Source organism: Python bivittatus, unplaced genomic scaffold (genome assembly GCF_059951505.1).
Source record: "Python bivittatus isolate LINGU-HERP-01145 unplaced genomic scaffold, Pbiv_v1 ctg000700_np1212, whole genome shotgun sequence".
Classification (NCBI taxonomy): domain Eukaryota; kingdom Metazoa; phylum Chordata; class Lepidosauria; order Squamata; family Pythonidae; genus Python; species Python bivittatus.
In genome coordinates this window covers 96,315,454-96,327,477 of record NW_028277098.1, presented here as the reverse complement: position 1 = coordinate 96,327,477, position 12,024 = coordinate 96,315,454, and the positions used below count along the sequence as shown (strand labels likewise).

General features: G+C 42.6%; 1 protein-coding gene across 1 annotated transcript in view; it reads left to right on the top strand.

The window, feature by feature from the left end:
- Positions 1-12,024, top strand: part of RBBP8NL (RBBP8 N-terminal like) — a 52,008-nt gene that overhangs the window by 6,763 nt on the left and 33,221 nt on the right. Inside the window, exon 2 of the mRNA XM_025170720.2 lies at positions 11,659-11,822. Within this exon, the coding sequence (XP_025026488.1) occupies positions 11,756-11,822 (67 nt within the window). The 5' untranslated portion in view covers positions 11,659-11,755. The remainder of the gene's footprint in view (positions 1-11,658; positions 11,823-12,024) is intronic.

Below are 12,024 nucleotides of genomic sequence, written 5' to 3'. Positions count from 1 at the left end.
CCTCCTCTCCTTTTACTCTCTGGAAAACTAGAGAGGGTCCCTTCTGAGACACTTCCCAGACCTCCTCTCCTTCTGTGGGCTGAGATATCTTCTACATGCCCATTGTCCAGTCTGCAGCTCTCCCTCCTGTGTCCCAAGGTCATTCCCACATACCCTTACAGAGAGACTGTCTGGGCCCCGTATTCTGCATCTGCCCCAGTGAGATTCCCTGCATAAGCCCAAGTATCTCACCCAGGCCTCTCGGTAGGTACAAATGCGTGTGGGGCCATGATTCATGTGCTGCAGAACCAGAAACACTGGTGTTCATAGCACCCTTATTTGCATTGTTGGAGAACTGGATTGTTTGGGGCGAGTGCTGTTCTGCTCTTTCTTTCCTGGTTAAAGAAAAGTCCAGCCTGTTTCACCGCCCTTGTTCCACCTGTATCCAACCCTGGGAACCTTGAGAATGAATTTAGAGAATCTCATTTTGTCTCGGGAAATGGAGTTGTTTTCACTTCGTTCCTTCTCTTTGTGGATTCTTAAGCAGACCATTTCTGCAGCGTGGCATGTTCATCTGGGATGACATTGCTTTCTTCACATGCATACATGCACCTGCATGTATCTACGGGGTGGCAAAGAGGACAACTGCTAAAACATGCATGATGACATCATCACACCATAGCTGTGATTTATGGACTGTCAGCCCTTCTAGGTAGATCAGGCCAAGAATCCAATGTCATGTAGGTCAGTCCTACTTTTATTGTAAAGCAATAGTAACAGAATCTTGCAAGTCTGAATGTGCTTCCTCCTCCCTCTCTTTATCTTCGTGTGAACTAGGGAGGGGCTTGTCTGAGATGTTTACTCAGGTTACATTCCTGCCCAGGACTCAGTCCTCTTCAATCTGACCATTGTCTTGTAGCAGCTCTTCCTCCTATCCCTCAAGGCCATTCCCTTCTGCTACATGTACTCATGTCAGACATCAGGAAGCAAGTATGTAATGGTGGCATTTGCATGATGACACCACCACACACGTGTCATCATTCTGGCAACTTTTCAATCTGTTGCAGGCACCACAACAGACCAAAGTTAAGAAGGCAGCCACACAGCACATAAAGAGGGGCAGGGCTTTGATCCCGTGATCACAGCTGCCATCTTAACATTTTTGACCCCACCCCCCACCCCCATGAGGTTATCTGGGGGCTGCAACACACACATGCAATTTATGCTTTTGCTCAACCAGACGTATTACATTTTTTCCCCTTTGGGAACAAACCTCTTTGTTTCTACTGATAAAAAGTTAGTTTAGTGGCATGGAGAATCAAGCCAAAATTCCACCCCCCGCTTCCATAGTAGTATATCTAGTGCGAGGGGGAATTCTTTCCTTTTCAAAGGAGTTGGCCAGATCCTGACTGCCCTCCCAGTTAAAATAGGTGTCAGAGATACCCATTTCAAGATGGCCCATCAGGACGAGTTTCCAGTAGGAGCTTGTCATTCAATAACCTGAGCAAATGATACACCTTATGTAGACATTTTAATCCAGAAAATTAAAACTACCTTTTCTAATGGGCAAATAAAACTTCCTCAGCATAATAAGAGAGGAAACATCCCCATATAAACCTTCAAATCTGTGCATTAAACTTCTGAAACATATATAATCATACAGTTGAAGGGGAGATCTTCTAGCCCAGGGTTTCTCAATCATGGCAACTTTAAGATGTTTTCCCCAGCCAACATAGGGAATTCTGGGAGTTGAAGTCCACACATCTTAAAGTTGCCAAGGTTGTAAACACTGTTCTAGTCCAACTCTCTGCCCAGGGTAGGAATCCTCAAACTATTCCAGGAAAATGCCTGTCTAACTTACATTTGAAAACCTCCAGTAATGGAGCACCCATGACTCTGAAAGGCAGGTTATTCCACTGTGTAATAGCTCTCCCAGTCAGGAAATTCCTTATTTTGAGTTTGGATCTCTCACTGTACAGTTTCCACCCGCTGGCTGTTTATCCTACCTTCAGGTACTACAGAGTACTAATGCACACCTTCTGAGAACCCTTCAAGTATTGGAAGATTGTTTTCATATCTCCTCTAAGCCTTCTTTTCGTTGGGTGAAACTTATTCTTTTAACTGATCTTCGCAAGATTTAGCCTCCAAACTCCTCACCATCTTTGTTGCTCTTCTTTGCACTCTTCCCAGTTCCTCAGCATTCTTTTCGTATTTTGACAACCAAAACTAAACATAGTATTCCAGGTGAGATCTGATCAGTGTAGCATAGATTAGAACTATCATCCCCTCTATCTTGACATTATATCTCTTGATGCAGTCAAGATTGCATTGGCTCTTTCAGCAAATGGCTCATGCTTAATCTGTGGTTTACCAGGACACCCAGGTCCTTCTCACAAGTATGCACCTGATTTTCCTGTCTAATTGCAGAACCTTACATTTCTCACCATTGAACAGTATTTTATTGGATAGGGCCCAGTGTACAAGTCTATCATGATTCTTTTGAACCTTGAGACTGTCTTCTGAGATGCTAGCCGTTCCCCCTACACACACACTTTGTGTTGTCCACAGATTTGGTGATCATCCCTTCTGTTCCCTTGTCTAAGTTGTTAAAAAAAACTCCCAAAGTACCCCACTGTACAACTCCCTTCATGTGGATATAGATCCATTAAGAACCACACACTGGATATGGTTGTTCAACCAACTGCAGATCCATTTTAGGAATATATACAGCAATACTGCATGTGATATAAATTACCCATGACAAAGCACTTGTTTTTAAAATGGTTGAGTTTATCCAAATACTCCAGCTAAATGATGCCCAACGAATCAAGTCCACTGCTGTTTCTCTATTGGGTACCTCCATACAGTTCTCAGCATATCTCCATGTTGATTTCCCAAATGGATTATAGTTTTATCTTAGGCATAACTGGAAGTCCATTGCCAAAATAGTTAGGAGGAAAAACCCTTTCTCAGATGTGGACATCCTTTTTCACCCTGGGGTCTTCAGCTCACCTTCTAGACTAGCAGAAAGCCTTCAGATAAAATTGTGACACTGCTGGAGATAGTGAGGCTGAAACCTTTGTCCCAATATTTCACATTTTCTGGATTTATGGAAAGCTGGCGGCTATATTCCTGGCCAAGCTAACTCAGCATTCAAGTACATCCTGCTTCTGATGCTGGAGATGCTGCAGTCAAAAGAAATATTAGTTATTTATAGGCATAACTTCCATGAAGTTGTTGAATTCCCTTTTTAAAACTTAGTTGATGGTCATCTCAACTGTCCAACACCATATTAAGAATTAGTGTAATTACTGTAAGTGGTTATAGTATAAGACCAGGACTGGAGACATTCAGGTCCAAGTCCGTCTTTAGCCCTGGACATTCAACAGCAAACTCTAGACCAGTCTTTCTCAAGAGAGAGTGTGGCTGAAAAAAAATAAGCATTGTTTTTTGAACTTCCCATACCACACACTGTTAGTGCTCACAGTAGTGGAAATTTTCATGAGCCACAACTCAGCTGTTGTAAACATTGTAAAACCTGGATTGTGTAGGTTAGAAGTGAAGAGTGTTCTGAAGTTGAAAGTGGGGGGAGTATTTTCTTTGGTTTTTTGCAATTTTTATGCAGGGGTTCCCTGAGACCTCAAAATTATTTCAAGAGTTCCTCCAGGGTTAAAAGGTGGAGAAAAGCTGCTCAGGGTGGTAGTCACGAGAATGAAAACAATCACGCTTGCCCAACCCAGTTACATTGTCAGTTTTATTCACACAAATTCATTTACCATTTTAGGGGAACGTGGTGCCATAAGTTTTAGAACCCCTTTCCAATGTCAGTGATTGCCAAATTGGCTAAAGCAAGAGGGAGGTCTTTTCTGCAAGACACCGCTTTTATGGGATGCCCAGTTGCCCACCAATCCTTAATCTCTCCAGGGCCAAGTTTTTAAAAAGCCAAAGACCAACCATTCATTTACCCAGCGATCCTTTTAAATAAATATTATTATCCCATTACTCTGAACTTCTACCAGCAGCACCTGGCAATCTTTAGCTGACCTTGGCTGATCTTGAAAGATGAGAAGGGTCGAACCTGGTTAATAAATCAGGGCATTCTAGGGCTACAAGCTAGTTTGGGAAGTTGAAGAAAGCAGCAGCAGGACTTTTCTGTATTACAGGTAGTCCTCAATTTACAGTGGCAATTGGGACTGGAATTTCTGTTGCTGAGCGATATGGTTGTAAAGCGTGATTGCATCGCTTAGCGACAGCAATCCCTGGAGTCCCAGTTGCCGTCATTAAGCGAATCCCACAGTCATTAGGCAAGGCAACTTCCTGATGGCTTCCCACAACCAAAGTCAGTGGGGAAGCTGGCAGGAAGTGGCAAGTCCCGGGCCAGCAGGCAGGTAAATGGCTGCTGCCAGGTGAGGGAGGGAGCAAAGGGTGTGGGGGGTGTGGGGGAGTGCCTGAGAGTGTGTGACGGTGCGCAAGAGACACCGCAAGGGTGTGTGAGAAGCGCCGCATGGGTTGGGGAGGGTGCATGAGGGTGCGAGGGGTGTGCAAGAGGTGCAGGTCGCAGAAGGTGTGTGAGGGTGCGCGAGAGGGCGAGAGAGGTATGGTGAGGGTCGGGAGGGTACACAGGGATGTGCAAGTGGCTGATGATGCGCAAGTACAGAGGGGCTGGGAGAAGATGCATGAGTGAGGGAGACTTACCCCAGTGACTTGTAACCTTCCTAATCTCTTTTATTCAAAATACTCAGAGTGAGACAAGATACATGGGAACTTTCATCTACTCTGAGAGCATTCTTGACAGCATCCTGGTGTAGGGATTCAACCAGGCTCACGTGGCAGGCGGAATGGAAATGGGAAGGCCAAGAATGCCATCACTTGCAGTCACAAGCGGGTTTATGATTCAGGAACTGGTGCCACGTATCTGATTAGAAACGGTACATCCGCCACATTCCTGGGTTAGCTTTCAGCTCGGGATTGTCCTGGTCTGACCCTAATGGCACATGTGAAGTTTGACAAGCCAGGTGGAGCAAGAGAGTAACATGAACAGAGAACTCAGATTTAGGAAACTACTTTGCAATCGCTTGGAAATTCAGATTAAGGACCCAGGCCTTGCAGAGTGGAGACACTTTATAAAGAATCCAAGGGAGGCCCATGTCTTGCTCTGGCTGCCGGTGGGCTTTGCAGGAGAGATAGCCGGTGGGGTGGGGGGGGACTCAGTGTAAGCTGCTGATATAGGTTACTACAACTGTGCTATAATTAGAGCTGAAATAGTTTCCTTGCACTGTTCAACAGAGGTTGGCGGGGGGCCCTTTTGTGAACTTCCAAAGATGCACAGATTATGGTCGCGATGCCCTGAAGGCTTGACGTTTTGGCAATATTTTCTTTAAAATGCTGCTTTTCTTTCTTTTTTAAAAAAATATTTACTATTGAAAGTTTTAAGAATAATACAAAGATAATAACACCCAATTCAGAAGAGAAAGAGAAAATGAAAAGAGAAAGAATAGAAAGGGCAAAGAGAGAGAGAAAAGAGAGAAAGAGATTAAAGAAAAGAGAAACAGTTAAAGAAGTGACTTCCGATCTTCATCATAACAAGTACAGGCAAACGTAATATTTCTTCCCCCTTATAAGGTCACATGCATGTATCTCTCCTTCCCCTAAGGTTGTATGTGTACTGTATATCTCTTCTCCCCATAGCCCATCCCTTATCCATTCACAAATCCATAAATCATTAACGTTTCAGTCCAGTTGTCAGCAAAAAGTCCATAAAGGGGTTCCAGAACTTTATCAGATCATATCTTCTTTTCACCCTGGTCAAACAAATTGACTTTAAAATCCTCGCTTTTGCTTCAAATGTTGGTTTTCCACTCCATAATCTGTACATTAAGGAGCTATTGAGTCATTCAGTAATTTCAGAAAGGAAGGACAAAACGACCTACACAGGGAAGGTGGAAGAGTGTCCTACAATCCGGATGGCCGGCCCAGCCCCTCTGACCTAATTGATGGTCTTCCTTGCTTCTTCTCATCCCTTTTTCTTTACTAAACTTGCCTGAACAAGTTTAGTTTGCTCTTGATAGGATTTGAAAGAGGGGCTGTGCAAAGTGTGTTAGCCCATGCAAAGCGTCTCTCCTCGAAGCATTAATGCAGCTGCATCCTTAGGTTTTGCCCAGCTCTTCTGAAGATCGTTCTTGGCTTCTTAAGCACATGTATGCAAGGACAGCCCTTCTGCTTTGCTGGCATTCCCAACTGAAGCGTCAGTTGTGCATGTACACGCAACCACAAAAAACCAGGGACTACATTCAAAGCAGCACCACACGTTTCCCAGAGGACATATTTACTCTCACATTTTGAGGAGAGGAAGTCCTCCAGACGTGCTGATGTGCTTTGAAAATGTTCTGTGCCTAATCCAAAGCTCTGGGGAACTCAGACATTTGCACACCCTTTTGTGGAATGGTGGTTTGTCCTAATGAAATTATTGCCAATTTTTCATTTTTGGATTTTTTTTCCCCACATAAAGGGTGGTCATGGGGGGAGGGGTCAAAAAGTCAAGATGGCCTCCATAACCATGAGATTGAAGCCCTGCCCCTTTTTAAATGTGGGTTGATGCATGTAAAGAGGGGGTGGAGCTTTGATGTAGTTGTGGCCGCCATCTTGATTTTTTTTTTACTTTCTCCCTGTAGATACCCCTGTCCCTCATGAAACAACATAACTTTTTATAAACAAAATATTCTCAGTATGTTGATGATGACAGTATGAGTTTGTGTTTGTGTTAAACAGAGAGTTTCTATATCAGTGTTTCTCAACCTCGGCCACTTGAAGATGTGTGGACTTCAACTCCCAGAATTCCCCAGCCATGCTGGCTGGGGAATTCTGGGAGTTGAAGTCCACACATCTTCAAGTGGCCGAGGTTGAGAAACACTGTTCTATATGGACAGAAAATAGATTGGAAACTAATGACACATCGGTAGTGAATGGTGTGTAGCAGATGAGTGAGACACTATGACTCTGAACTGTTTAACTATAGGAACAAGGTAACAGCAATCCATGTCCATTCATACCTTTGCATCTGGGAGAGTGACCTTCCCAAAACATCTGGAGGGCACCATATCAGGGAAAGCTAGTTTTACATTTATTATTTGATTTATATCCTGCCTTTAATTTCTACAACTCCAGGTGGTCTACACAATGCTCCTATCTAGTGTTTTCCCCACAATCCAACCCTGTGAGGTGGCTTGGTCCATAATAAGAATAATTAATATAATACAATATAATAATGATCATTAGCATAATAAAACATGCAAACTCACACACACACATGTACATACAAATGGGAATAAAGGAATACGAGCTATTTACTGAGAACCACGCCTATGTGATACAGCTTCTGCTTTAAACTAGTAGAACTTGCTTAACAAAATTGAATATTTGCCTTTGTTTTGTAACGCTAATAGTCCCTACCAATTGTCTTATCCTGTTGCCTGCAAGAAAGGTTGGTGGTGTTTTTTAAAGGATTCAGACAAGATACTCTCCCCCATTAGGAAAAAAACATTTGGGTCATGATGATGAGTTAGCAAGACAAAAGAATCTGGCTTTATTTTCCTGAAGGAACATCCCTTACCAACTTGGCACCATTCTTATAAATACTGTAATACAGTGGTACCTCGGGTTACGAGGTCGCCTCGACTTACGAACCGGATCCGCGGCCATTTTCCCTGCTGCCACGCGGTCGCGGCTTCCTGTGGGCGAGGTCGCGGTAGCAAGGAGACGTTCGGTGAGGCTTGTGGTGTGTTTTGCGGTGTTTTGCGAAGGTTTTTGGTGTGCGTGTTAGCATGGCTCCAAAGAAAATGCAGAGCAGGCTTGGCGGGAGTAAGGCTCTGAAGAGAAAATTGCCTCGGGTTGCGACCAACTCGGGATACGCCCAGAGTCACGGAACGGATTGAGTTCGTATCCCGAGGTACCACTGTACCTCCAACAAAAGCCACCTCCTTTAAGGACCTCATGATGTGCTTCATGCATAAATAAATCCTCTTTATCTGCATGATTGTTATATAAAATAGAGGACTACTGTGGCTGTCATAACTCAGAGGAGAGGTTGCAAGTAGAGGCTGATTCCAGTTAAAGCAGAGACACAGACACACTCATACTGGTAATGGAGGGGGGGCCGTTGCTACCAACGTTCACCAACAGGATCTGGAAGGAGCTCCAAGGACTGCAGAAAAGAGGTCAAGTCCATCATGACACTCTGGGGCTGTTGGCTGACACCACTGGGGTGTTATGTAGTATAAGGTATGTGTGCAGATTAGATGGTTGTGCTCATACAACATACTGAATCAGCTCAGATATAGCCTGGTAGGTGCATTTGCACAATACGTTAAGCCTGGTTAGTGATTGGATTTTTGAAGCACTGCGTGCCCCACAAAGCTCAATCTTTCAGTTAATTTATGATTCAGTCTATTGCGTAAACAAAGGAAATTGGTTAATTCAGGAGCTGAGTTAAGCACGTTGTATGAATGAGTGCCTGAAATGTCTGCCTGAAATCTGTGCCTTCCAGATAGGCGATATACAATACAACACAAATACAAATACTTTAATGACCAAGTATAAAATATACCCAAGGAATTTGTCTTCGGTGACGAACAGCAAGATCAACGGTGCGTTTGGATAGCAACAAAAAATTAATAAACAGTAACAATAACACTACACAGTAAAATAACTTTTTCAAAGGGAGAAGCCACTGTCCAGCACATATCGAGTCATGTAGTATTTAACAGAGCAATGGCACAAGGGAAAAAACTATTCCGATATCTAGATGTTTTAATACATGGAGCTCTATAGCGCCGTCCCGAAGGAAGAAGTTGGAACAGGTTATATCCAGGATGAGAAGAGTCTGCAGATATCCTCTCTGCCCTCCTTTTAACCCTCACAGTATACAGTTCTTCTACAGAAGGCAGACGGGCTAAATTATCCTTTCTGCAGACTTAACTATCCGTTGGAGTCTGACTCTGTCCTGTTTGGTTGCAGAATCAAACCAGACAGTTATAGAGGAGCAGATAACAGACTCAATGATTCCCCTGTAAAACTGTACCAAGAGCTCCTGGGATAATTAACTAACATATATATAGTTGTGTGTGTATGTGTGTGCGCATGCATGCAGGAACATTTCTCAGCTAACAAGAGCTCTCTCTCTTCTGTAGCCATCAGGCTTGGTTGCCAAGAAAATTGCATCAGAATGTTCCATGCAATCCCCAAAGTTAGGCCCAATTCTAGCATATCTGCATATTTTATTCAGTGACTTCTCTCCGTAACATTGCACACCATCTCCTTCTGAAGTCAGGAAAATCTGTCATGGCGTATTACTAACCAAGGGAGCTTCCCCAACTTAATAAACCAGCAGATTTGTTTTTAACTGTCTTTACCAGTGGAGTTACAAAGGCTGCATTCCAACCACAGGTATTAATGCAATTTGAGCTTCCTGGAAAGATTTTACCTTCATGAAAGCCTTCCCCATTGGACTCTGCCACAGGTCCTGAACAGAGCTGGCAAAGCTTCAAACTAATAAAACTTTTGGAAACTCCTTGGGGAAATGAAACAATATTCAGGGGTCATGATAAATTAAGACTGGTAGCTGAAGGACATCTGTGCAAGTGCAGTAATTAACCATGACAAATAGGTAATTTAGAACATAATCTATCTTCCTCCTTCAGCCCCATACAATTTATTTTGGGCTTTGAAAGAGCTATAAGGGTGTTCACCTATGGTGAATAACAATAATTCTCCAGGGGACCAGGCAATGCACTTTATAGATATATTAAATATTTAGCTGTGTAAGTCAGATATATTATGTTTTATTTCCTATTAATAAAATTTAATTAACTTATTTTCCTTCAAACATAAAGATTGGTCATGAAAGATTCTATAAATTAAGCAAAAACATACTCATAGTGAACCATTATTCACATTATATCCAGAAACTGCTTCTAGACTATATTATCAAATAATATCTAATTAGAGTTATTAAACAACTTGGGAACAGAAAACAGTCCAGTGTAACACTAATTTCCAAGACAAGGGCTAGATTATTTTGTCTAAAAATCAAAATTTTGGGGTGCTTGTTTGAATGCTTTGACTAAGCCCAGAACAGATTAAAATGCATGAATGATGAATCCCATGTATACTAAGGTGAGGTCACCATCCAAGCATCAATTTCTTTTCTCCCATCCTAGTGGTGAAAATGCATTGGGGGAAAAAACTACTAAATACCCATGTTTTTGACCTTTTATGACAACTCAGATCTACAGTTTAGATTGCTGCTTCAATCTGCATAATGGTAGGAGTGACATTTTCATCTGCATGAGGTATTTCTATGTTCTTGGCTCCATCCTGGTTCCAGCATCTTTGAGAGCCAAAACTGACAACTGAGTATGCAATCTCACGTTTAAGTACACAGGAAAAGTCCAGGAAGCAAATTTTAAGATCTCCTTTTATCTGAGAGACATAAAGATGTATGAGAGATTGCAATGCATCTCAATTAATTCTGAGCTTTCAAAGAAGCATCACATCATACATCTATTGACTAGGAAATGACAACATCGGAACTATCCATTGACCAGAGAGGTGTCTGTTTTGTGGAGTCCCTGGAGTTCTCTGGACTTGGCTGTTTTCTTGCAAACGTTTCGTTACCCGGCTAGTTAACCTCTTCAGTGCTAGAATGGGATGGGGTTTGCTCTCTGTTTATATACAGTGGCATGCCCTGCCAGTGTTGGTGGGGGTGGTGGGGTGGGTTTTGTTTTGTTTTATTTTTTCCCTCTGGTAGTTCCTTGATTAGGATATTGTTTATCGCTGATTGTATGTCTGGTGGTAATCTTGGTGTTAATCTCTGCTTATCTGGGTGATGATTGCTGGTGAGGAGATGTTCTGGCCTTTTGTTTTCCTTTCTATTGTCTCTTTTGAATAGTGTGTAGATGTTGTTTATCTCTATGTGCCTGTTGATGGCTGCCTGGTCTGAATACCAAGCTTCCAGGAATTCCCTTGCATTTTTGGATTTAGTTTGGTCTAAGATGCTGACAGTTTCCCAGTTGAAACTATGGTTAAGCCTGTCCACGTATTGTGAGATTCAGGAGTTTTCATTGTGCCTTCTGACTGCTAGTTGGTGTTCAAGGATGTGCTCTGTTAGCCTTCTGCCTGTCTGTCCTACGTAGTGGTTGTTACAGTCCTTATACTGTATGTTGTAGATGACTCCTGTTTTTTCTTCTTGGGCTACTGGGTCTTTTGGTTTGTTTAAAATGTTTTGGAGGGCTTTAGTTGGTTTATATGCTACGGAGATGCCATGTGGTTGTAATAGTCTGTTGGTAGTTTCTGAGATGTTTCTGATGTATGGCAGTGTTATTCTTTTCATAGCTTGTGTTGGTTGTGTTCCAGTAGGTTGAGTGGTCGGGCACTTTTTGATAAAGTTGTGTGGATATCCATTTTGTTGGAAGATGTTATATAGGTGGTCTGTTCCCTTTTTCTGCTGTTCTGGGTTGCTGCAGTGCATTTGTGCTCGTTTGAATAAAGTTCTTACCCAGCTCCTCTTGTGGGAGGCTGGGTTGTTACTTTGGTAATGGAGTACTTGATGAAGTTGGGTTGTCTTCTGATAGACTTGGGTTTCTTAGTGTTTGTTTTGCATCATCTGTAATTCTTCCCTCTTAGACTACAAGCTGAACACTGGCAGAAAACTGATCTGAAACCATCTGATCTGATTTCTTTCTCCCCACCTTGGGCCCATCCATGTGACGATACAGGGAACATGTCTACAGAAAATTTTGCCGAAATCTTGAACAAACTCAAGGAAACACACGAGAAAGAAGTTCAAGGTAAGAAGAAATGCTCCATGTGTGTGTGTATGCTTGTGTAAAATAGGGCTACTGTGTTTGCTGATTAACTGGATGGATAGATTGATGCACAGATGTTTAAAATGTAATAATCAGGTGGAAAAGTTGATGAAGAGTAGAAGGTTTGCTGATTTTGTAGAGTTAGCCCTTTGTGAATGCGGCTTCACTCAGCTACCATTTGAAT